Here is a 10,763-nt window from a genome sequence, read left to right on the forward strand (position 1 = left end):
ATTGGTCTGAATAAATCCCTTTAGTTTTTTAGCAATTTTAGAAATATTTTACATGAAAATTATTTATGTAATTCTTTTCTAGAGAGTCTGAATGAAAGAATCGAGGGTTGTTTTTGTTGTTTGGATGTTTATTTTGTTGTTTATTTGTTTGTTTTTGTCATGTTTGTTTGTCACTTTTTTGTGGGTTTTCGTACGTGTTTTTTTTCATGAGATTAAAATTTTGTGAAATAGTTGGTCCAAATTAATTCCATTTTTAGCAATCTTTTTGATATTTTACAAAAACATAAATTATATAACAAGTTTGTAGAATGTCTAAATGAATTAATAAAAGGTAATTTTAATTGTTTGAATATTTTATTTCATGATTTGCTGTTTATTTGTTTGCTTTTGTCTCTGTTCGTTTGTTATTTTTTTTTTGCTTTTGTCTTTCAATTTCTTGTTGGATTTTGGGTAGGCCTAGCTAAAGTTTGTTCGGTTTATATAAAGGCAGAAAAAATAAGGCTCATAACACTGTGTATTGATATAGAATGGCATGCACACGGCTGGGTGCAATGCTTACGCTAGTTGCGCCGTTGTGACCTGCACAAGCTTATGTGAATTTACGCGAGCGTGAGTTGGGATTTCATTGTTTTATTGACGCACGCAGCTCAGTAACAAAAGCCAAATAATTTCCGCCTAAAGCCTCCAGCATACTTTCCTGCCGCTTGCTGCTGCGGCAAGCGGCAGGGCGTTTCAACAGCTCCCCAAGTTTTGTACGGGTTACAACTAGGCAACTAGCAGTAAGTTCCTTGACCAGGGGAATTTTAAGCTAACTCAATTTTTCCATGAGAGCGTATTATATCCTTCATTAATATATTCTCGTTCATTAATTGGTTAAACGAGTATCATGTGACCAAAAATAGTTTTGCTATTTTGCAAAGCAATCAAAAAGCCGATCGATGAGGGAACGGGTACTATTCAAAGTACTATCTCCCGGAAATAGTTTTACTATCTCCCTCTGAGCGCCATATGACCAAGATAGCCGCGTCGCAGTTCCTAGTGATCGGTGCAACTCGCCACATACGCGGGATATCAGTACCGGTTCGGGGGTATTAATGTGTAGCAAGTCATGTTGTCTTGCGAAGCACACAAGCAGCAGCACAGAAGTGCAGCTAAAATACGGCAGTTTCATGGCATAAATCTGAGTTACATCAGGATCAGTATCTTAATTTTCATGGTAAAATAACAGAGAACATGGTTACTCGTTTCACTGCGGTATTGTAGAGATTTACAACTTTCACTGTAAGCTTTAGCCACTCAACTGTATGCATACTTTGTGCATGCATGCATGCATATAGGCCTATACGTGCATTCAATCAAAACAAAGCAAGGCTAGCCTAGCTTTGACTAGGCCTAGCCTACATTTATTTTAACCAATCAATGAACAAGAATTATATTAATGAAGGATATAAAACAAATATTTACTGCTCTAAATTCGGGATCTGGTGGAATCTATTGGTCCCCTCGGTGAACTGGAGACTGTGAGCCTACTATTTCCCTCGACCTGGCGGTCTCGGGAAAATAGTAGGCTCACGGTCTCCATTTCACCTCGGGGACAATAGATTCCACCAGATCCCTCATGAGCAGTAAATATTTGTATACTAGCCACCACCAGGGTTCGAACCCGCAACCTCTCGCACCATAGTCGAACGCTGTATCGATTGAGCTAGCTTGACTGCAGCTGTGTTGCGGTTGTGTCGCCAGCATACGGTCAAAATCGCTGCATGTGTATACAATACTATAATACATGCGTACGGTCAAAATCTACATGTGTGTATGCCCATGCGGCATTAGTTAGCATGTGCGAAATCCAACATGGCACTACTCTCAACTTGAGACAAGACACACTATAGAAAAATTATCAAATTTGTGTACATCGTGGAACATACTCTTTGCGTGGCTGTGCGTAGTAAGCAGTTTACGCAGATAGCCTCGCTAATATGGACGCGTGAGAGTAGCGTTATTATGTAGCGTGTAGTTAGCATGATTAGTCGCGGAGTAACAAGCGTAGTTGAATGTTCCACAATGTACACAAATTTTTTTTTTTTCTATAGTTCTGTGTCTCGTTGCAAGTTTGGTAGTATGCCATGTGTGTATTTCACAGTGTCAGTTTTGAATTGCGTCCACTAACCAAATCCATCAGGACATATGATATGCATGCATAGTGTCAAGCATTTTATTCACACGCTGGTGACATAACTGCGTAAACGCACCTATGGCACTCTCAATTTGAGATGAGACAAGGTATATTAATTGGGCCTTTAATATTCCCTCCATGTACTCTCCTAATTTTGATCAACTCCACCCAAAATGTTTGAAATTTTGATCAAAAATCAGGCTTTTTATGGTTTTTTTAAATTGAGCATTTTTTTAAACATTTTTAGGGCAAATTTCTCAAAGTTGGTAAAAAACAGGTCCTTTTATTTTTATTTATTTTTCAAAAAAAAAACACTTTTTAGTTACTGTACGTGGTTCAAAATAAGTTCTATGGAAATGTTACAATATGGCTTTAAATTAAAAAGCAGGTCATGTGTCTTATAGTGGGACCCCCTAGCCTAGCGTATCCTGTAACATCCAGAAAAATGTAGCAATTTCACCAATTTCTACATATGTTACTGTAACTTTAAAACCATCAACAGCACAATAGCAAAATCATACATTTTTTAAAAGCTAATATGTAGTTTTCATGGTAATATACAGGGTGGGTAAGAAAACATTTAAATAGGGTGAAAAACTAAAAATAGACATTTTTATTTTTTTATGTTACCGGTACCTCATGTAAAAATTTACAGACAAGTAGTATTACCGGTATTTAAAATAATGTCATAGACAAAACTAAAGGCTTTCAAACCATATAAAATTGTATGTACCCGGTAGTCATCTTATTGGCAAATTGATATATACAGGGTGATCAAAAATCGACATGTTTTGTATTGAAAAAGACAACCAAGTATTTATTAGGAAATATAAAATGTTCAAAATAAACATGATAAAGACATTCAGATTTGTTGAAAATGATCTCATGTGAACTTGCTATTTTCATGGGATCTTAATGGCGCTTCGACTCACAGTATAAGAGTAGGGCCTTAAAAGACCATAAAAATGGCATGAGTGCTTTTTATCAAAGACCTAAAGCCACAATATTAATAATGTGATGTCAATGTTTGGGATAGTGCTGATGCACAATTTCCCAGTCACTGTGAATGTGTTAATTGTTTCATGAGGTTTTTTGGTCCAAAATTGCAAGAATTTTTTATCTCACAAACCGAAATTGTCAGGACGCTAAAAATTTGGCTTATAGTATCTTGAGGTAACAGGCTATCAACATGACCCACTTGTATCACCACTATACTTTTGTTCTAGTTAGAACTTAAATGCAGTTTTCATTGATTTGGAATTTTAAGTACCGTATTCATTCCATTAACTGCCCATGCCCCTATAAACGCCCACCCAGCGACTTTACTACACATGATCCTCTATCATTTATACACAGAATCCATGCATGCAACTACTCGTGTATCAAACACAGGGCCTCTACACACAAAGTCCATATTCTGGGCCATTTTTGGGTGCCCGCTACGGCGGGGCCCCTTATATTTGGCATGACTTTGTAAAAAGCTTCTAATTTCAGTCTTGCTAGATTACTTATCTATGCCCGTGCAATTATCTATGCCCGTGCAACGGGGCATAGATATTGTATTTGTTGTGTTTAGTTTTCTCCTCCGTCTTCTTCTCCTTCTCCGTAAGACCACTTCTTTGCACTCCCCTAGCTCAAGAACTAAAGTAGCTCTGGGGCCCATACTTGGTATAATGATGGCCCATGACCCCTAGAAATTTCCTGGGGTAGCCTCGACCCCAGAGGTCAAAGGTCATGGGCTACAGGGGGGCAATATGTGTAAAATTTGAAGCATCTCTAGCTCAAGAACAATAGCGCCCTCAGGGTTCATACTTAGTATAATGATGGCCCATGACCCCTAGAAGTAACTTATGGTGGCCACGACCCCAGAGGTCAAAGGTCACAGGCTACAGGGCGCAATATGTGTAAATTTTTAAAACTGCTTTAGCTCAAGAACTATAGCGCCCTCAGGGTTCATGCTTGGTACAATGATGGCCCATGACCCTTAGATATTTTCTGCAGTAGCATCAACCCCAGAGGTCAAAGGTCATGTGCTACAGTGAGCAATATGTGTAAAATTTCCAGATCTAGCTCAAGAACTATAGCGCCCTCAGGGATCATACTTTGTACAATGATGACCCATGACCCTAGATGTATTCTATATTAGCCGCATCCCCAGAGGTCAAAGTCTAAAGGCTTTAAAAAGCGACATAGGTACGACCTATTTACACAGTGTAGTGCATTAGGTAGTATTTTGTTAGCTACCTGTGTTTGCAATGATACAGATCTGAATCGCACGCCAAGGAAACTGATCACTTGACAAAAACTCCCTTAAAAGGGAATGTGTAGGCATTTTGATTTTGGTTCCTTGGACTACCTCAAAAGGTGCGGGACAAGGGGTGTGGTTGGTTAGGGATGGGGTATTAGAGAGTGTGGTCCAGTCTGGTGGTGTTTTAGAGAGAGTGTGTGTATAATGGAGTATAAGAGAGAGTGAAGGTTTGGTGGGGTATTAGAGAGAGTATGGGTCAGTCTGGTGATGTTTTAGAGCGAGTGAGTGTCTGATGGAGTATAAGAGAGAGTGAAGGCTTGGTGGGGTATTAGAGAGAGTATGGGTCAGTCTGGTGATGTTTTAGAGCGAGTGAGTGTCTGATGGAGTATAAGAGAGAGTGAGGGTCTGGTGGGGTATTAGAGAGAGTGAGGGTCTGGTTGGGTATTAGAGAGAGTGTTGTCCAGTCTTGTGGTGTTTCAGAGAGAGTGATGGTCTGGTGGAGTATAAGAGAGAGTGAGGGTCTGATGGGGTATAAGAGAGAGTGTGGTCCAGTCTGGTGGTGTTTTAGAGAGAGTGATGGTCTGATGGGGGTATAAAAGAGAGTGGAGGCTTGGTAGGGTTTTAGAGAGAGTGTGGGCCAGTCCAGTGTTATGAGCATTACATGTATATCAAATGAAAGCTTAAAACAAGACTAGTGCTTTCACATGGTGCTCACCAAGTTTTCGTTTGTGAATAGGGGAAGGGGGTTAGGTGTGGTCACGGGCATAGATATTCGTGTTTGGTCAAACACATTACTGTGGCATCTAGTTTGCAACTGTTTTGCTTAAAAATATGACCAGCTTAGAAATAAAAACACAACTTGCTTGGTTTTGATTTTGATTTTATTATTGTTTACTAATATGCATTGAATGCAAGTAGGCCTAAAGTAGTTCTATATACAGCGGGAATTAACGCTTGAAATAAGAAATTAATAAAAATGCCTTTATGTATTTTAAAAATGCTTTTGAAGAGATGGCGCTATATGTCGCAGAGCCTATGATCCAGTTGAAGAGCTCCCCCCTCCCGGATTTCAGCACATCATATCATAGCTCCCATTGGGCGCCCCATTCCTTTTTTAAAGGAATTTTTATTTACATATGTAATTATGTAAACATTAATATAAAAAATAAGTGCCCGCCCAAAATGACTTTGTTAAGTGCCCTGGACAGTTAATGGAATGAATACGGTAATAGCAATAATATGTGATTTGCATAAAGAATAGATTCCTATTTAAATGTTAGTTTTCACTGATAGCTACTGATCACATTGTACCCTTTTGATTTCGAGCCGAACAAATGAGGTAAAACTATTTCATTCCAGCACCTACAATGCGTGTATCAGCTCACTGAACGTATTATTGTCATGAATATTGGCATAGTTTTTGGCGTTGATGATTTTTGCGCGTAATAAATACGCTCCATTATTATTATTATTAGGTTTAGACAGCTAGGACGAACAAACAAGATGTAAGACAAATAGCGATATGCACACAGATTATACGTCAAGACGGATAGCGCTTTATGTGTTTTATTTGATTTAAATCACGCTTGTTTGATTTAAATCATAATTTAAATCACATGATTTTTTTTTTAAATCATTGATTTAAATCAACTTTTTCATTTTTTTACCATTTTTGATACACTAAGTCAATTTCATTCTTAAATTGACTATTTTAGTTCATTTCTAATTAATACTTCTACAACTTTTGGATACAATTCAATACATCTATGATGACATTTTATCTATTGCTATAAATTCATCTTCAAGGCGCAGAATTCAATAGGTTTTTCCCATGATTTTTGCCAAATTTTTTAATGAAATTTTCACATGTAAAAACATGTTTTGAATGTTTGTGAATACCTGATAGCATTGCGCATATGCCTACATTCCACTGGTTGCTTTTGAATTGATCATGGGGTATAGCAGGCAGTTCTTGGGAATTAAAAGAATCAAAAAAATTGATTTAAATCAAATAAATCCGATTTAAATTTAAAAAATCTGATTTAAAAAAAAAAATTTTAAATAAACAAAAATCATCAACCATGTATGTGTATAATCTCGCCGATTATATTTACTATCATGATTAATGGCAGAGCTTCACGCAGCTGATGTGATGTACAAACAAGACGTAAAATGAATAGCGATATGCATACAGTGTATACGGTACGTCACTGATTCAATGATTCAGCACTCGATCAGTGAGGTCAGAATAAAACCGGAGATCTCCGGTTTTATTATAAATGTTGTTTTCCTGCAATTGCTGTAGCACTTCAGGCTTAGTCTTTTACAGGGCATTTATGTACACCAGTGGCCATTACAATGGTGCATAAGTAGAAATTCAAAAAAAATTGAGGGCGTTGCTGTGGAGCAAATCACACATTATGGCTTTTAGTAGTTAGTTCTGTGGAAAAACAAAACTCTAAAATGTCCCATTTAGAGTGATCCTGCATGCCACCTTAATGATCTGCACAGTGTAGCCTCATCCCCCCCACTTTACTCCAAAAAGCTGATATTTTATTAGACCATCAGAAACCTCTAGGATATTGGTTGTGTGCTTTGCAGATTTGGGTCATATGACAAAGACGTCAATCATTTTGTATTTTCTGTCTATCGGCAGACAGAAATTACAACATGGTGGCCTATGGGGCACTGTACATGTACATGCAATTATCATGTTGCTCAATGCGTGACACTCATGTGGAATGTGTGAGAGTTGGCAGCCCTACTTAGAGTAATTTTAAAATGTCTTAGACTGCATTGCTACTGGTATCCCTTTTTAATAAAAAAATCCACCCCAGCTATGCCCTTCCATAAAACCCAACACATCCCCAGTGACTACTTGTATCATTGTGAGATGAGCTGATATGGGAGTATGAATTTCCATAAGGGGCTATGAAGTAGACTAAAAATGACTAGATCTATCCACCTTAAAATTATAAAATTATTTGCATGAGCACAAGACTATAACCCTAGCACATGGAGGACCTAGCTGTGGCAGATTATTAGAGACAATTCATTGGTCTGCCTTTTGTACATTCAATAAAAAAATTGGAACTCATGAGCATGCCATTTTTTTTTACAAAAGCAGACCATTAAATGCTTTCGCATAAAATATGTTGGTACCTGTTTTCCTTATTACAGAAATATGATTATTTTATGAATTGGGCAACCATTTCCTTGTTGTTGTTGATGTTGTTTTGTTGCTGTTGTTAATGTTTGTTATTCTTAAACTGTTGGTTTTAATTGATATTGTGATAAAAGCTCTTGTAAAATTTAATGTTATGTGTATGCTAAACAGGCTCACTTTGGAAGGGCCTGATATGGTTAAATTAGCATGCTGCAACTTACAATAATTTGATTGCTTAGAGCACTAGAAGTTCTTATATAAATTAATGCACTCAATCATGTGTGTTTAATTAGTCAAAATGTATCTGCATTTGAAGAATACTGCGATTAAGAAGTTAACTAACTTATCTGGGTTAATGTCTGTTTAATTTATACATTGTATACACAGGCTCACTGCCACGTTGCTGGGTGATAATTACCTACCTGAAGGTGTGCGAAAAGAAGACTTTAAGGATGATTTCATCAAGTGGCAATGATAGACACAAGGAAACTAGACAGATCAGGTAAACATTTTCATAATGATTAATACGAAGCATACAATAAATATCAGAGTATTCTACTGATTAGCTATTTATAGGTTTTATGTTACAATATACCATGTGCTGGTACAAAGTTGTCATACTTTGGGGGTGTGCAATAATTATGAGCCCTGGGGAGTGGGAGGGTAAAATTTGGGGAGGGTGCAAGAATTGTTTTTGTAAGCATAAAGGGGAAATCAATTTTTGGCTTGTCAAAAGGGGGGCAAGCGATATTTGGCACACATTTACGGGGCATCTGTTAAATAACACGCCCTAAAAAGGCTTATGATAACTGTACAAAACATTGAAATATGCAAAATTTCCTTTGCTCGCTACGCTCACATTGTGTCTAGACCATTTGAGGTTTGCAAATTCAGAACCCAAATATGTGACATGTGCAAAGGTTGGAGCAAAGATTTTTAGTCAGGCCGAGCCCGAAAGGTCGGGGAAGCATCTTTTGGCAGGCCGAGAGAGGTGGGCAAGCAATTATTGGCACAGTGTTTGGAAATTTCCCTCTAGTTCATAATTATTGCACAGCCCCTTACGCTTTGAATTAGCAGGTAAGTCTTGTAGTTTCTTATTTATCTCTGCTATTAAAGGCAACACAAACAAAACTCGGGTCCCTGTTAACAGGGGCGTCTATTCTTCCGTTAATCGCCCCCAAAGGGGAGGGAATAATTTTACCCCTTTGGGGAAGAATTTTGCATTTTGAAAAAGAAAAAAAAATAGAGGTGATTCTAGGAAGATTAAAAATAAAATTAACTAATTTTGGGGGGAAAATGTATAAATGGAACATGTACTATTATGTTTTATGGCTATTTTTGGAATGAAATAGATGGTCACTGGCTGGCAGTGACTGCTCTACTGGGTAGGTGAATTCATCAAGTGTCATGTAGGAAAGAATTATAATGGGTACATAACATTAGCACACATGTAGCACACATTCTCATCCCAATAATAATTATTTTGAGGGAAACCATGGACTTTAGCTGCAAAACAGGGAAAAGTTGGGTCAGTAATTCTTCCCTGCCTGGGCAATAGTGACTATAGTGGTCATACTACAGGTAATAATGCACACAAAGATTAAGGGAGCTCTGCTTTGCATATATTTCATACAAAATCCATTTTCTTTTTAGTTTGGACATCTGCCTAGGGAAGCATTTGGGATTCTAAGGGAAGACAGAACCATCAATTAGTTAATAGCTCTATTGTCCAAGTTTATCTTCCCTTTTATTAAACCTCAGCTTCAGATCCAAATCCTTGATTATCCTTCCCTAGGCCTAGATGCAATAATTCAGTGGCAATCTCCAAACTTTGCTACAGAAGAATTTAAGTCAGGGGCATGTGAGTCGCCACATATATAAAAGTACATATATTTCATACAAAATATAAGTCAGTATGTTGATTATATGTTCGCACGCATTTCAGCGCAAATAATCATTGAAAGATCAATTTAAGGCCAAAATTCAACTTGATTATAACCAAATTAGCGGTATTTGTGCAAATTGTTGCGTGCTCAGCACTCAATTGTTTCAGGAATTGGGGGGCCCCATTATGTATCCTTGCCCAGGAGTTTGCTGGGAAAAAAACACACCAGACCGACAGACTCTACTTCAAAGGGTTTTTTTTCGTCAGCCTAATGGCAGGCAAAATTTATTTCAAGTGGGGTAAACTATATTGCAAAATTGTCCAGCTGATCCACAAACTGTATGCTTCATATAGATAAAGGCATGTAGCATGCACTGGGAATCTGTATGAAATTCTAACCATAGTAATTCACCATTTTTTTTTTTTCTTCTTTATAGTATAGATAAACCCCAGTTTGATGGATGGTTGTCTCTTGGAAGTGTGTGAAAATCCAAAAAGGATGAAGCAGAACATTTCTATACTCAGACTGTTGATGTATGAAGTGAGCCTTGTTTTTAATTTACAATCGCATTCCACATACATTATTTGAGAATATGAATAAGCATTGTAAAGTGAGTCAAGTGCTAGGCTACATCATCCATCAGGTCTGCCAGCCCAGAGTATACGTTGTAAGCAGGATCGAGAGTCATGGATGCATGCAATACAGGCAGGATAGTTAATTTACATCTGGTACTTAATTTACATATCACCTCAATGTTATGGAATGCAGGACATTGAACAGAGAGCTTTGAAATTTCAAATCCTGAACCTCAATATCACCATGTGCTGAGTGACATCCAACAGTAACAAAGTTTAAAGTCAATCAGGACAGAAAACTGTCAAAGTGGTTCTTTTGTACTCTCAGAACCTTTGATGGAAGATGAACCATAACATTAGGGCTATTTCATTATAAATGACAACATTGAGTCCCAAAAGGGGTCAAAATTCAAACTCATTTATTTCATGCAAATTCATTATCATTTCAAAGTTCAGATGGTGTGTCAATAATTCTCAAAATATTAGAGCGTCAAACCCTCAGGAACCATTAAAAAAATTAAATTGAATTTTTGCTGTGTAAAACATAGCTGCCGTCTGGAGGGGACATTTTTTAAACAATTTAATACACAACTTTGAAAGAGTATATGTAACCAACATTGGGTTCATACTTATTCATATTTAGTCTGTAATAATTGTTGTATGTTCCTTTACACTTCAGTGTCTTAAATATGCCAGTTTCAATATAAAACAA

General features: G+C 37.3%; 1 protein-coding gene across 2 annotated transcripts in view; it reads left to right on the forward strand.

The window, feature by feature from the left end:
* Positions 1 to 10,404, forward strand: part of LOC140139723 (uncharacterized) — a 190,408-nt gene extending 180,004 nt beyond the window's left edge. The window contains exons 6-7 of one of the 2 annotated variants that reach the window (XM_072161424.1): positions 7,978 to 8,092; positions 9,913 to 10,404. In XM_072161424.1, the coding sequence (XP_072017525.1) occupies positions 7,978 to 8,065 (88 nt within the window). In that variant the 3' untranslated portion in view covers positions 8,066 to 8,092; positions 9,913 to 10,404. The remainder of the gene's footprint in view (positions 1 to 7,977; positions 8,093 to 9,912) is intronic. The other variant, XM_072161425.1, reaches the window with a different exon arrangement.
* The last annotated feature ends 359 nt before the right edge of the window (positions 10,405 to 10,763 follow it).

The sequence above is a fragment of the Amphiura filiformis genome, chromosome 18, assembly GCF_039555335.1.
Source record: "Amphiura filiformis chromosome 18, Afil_fr2py, whole genome shotgun sequence".
NCBI classification, from domain to species: domain Eukaryota; kingdom Metazoa; phylum Echinodermata; class Ophiuroidea; order Amphilepidida; family Amphiuridae; genus Amphiura; species Amphiura filiformis.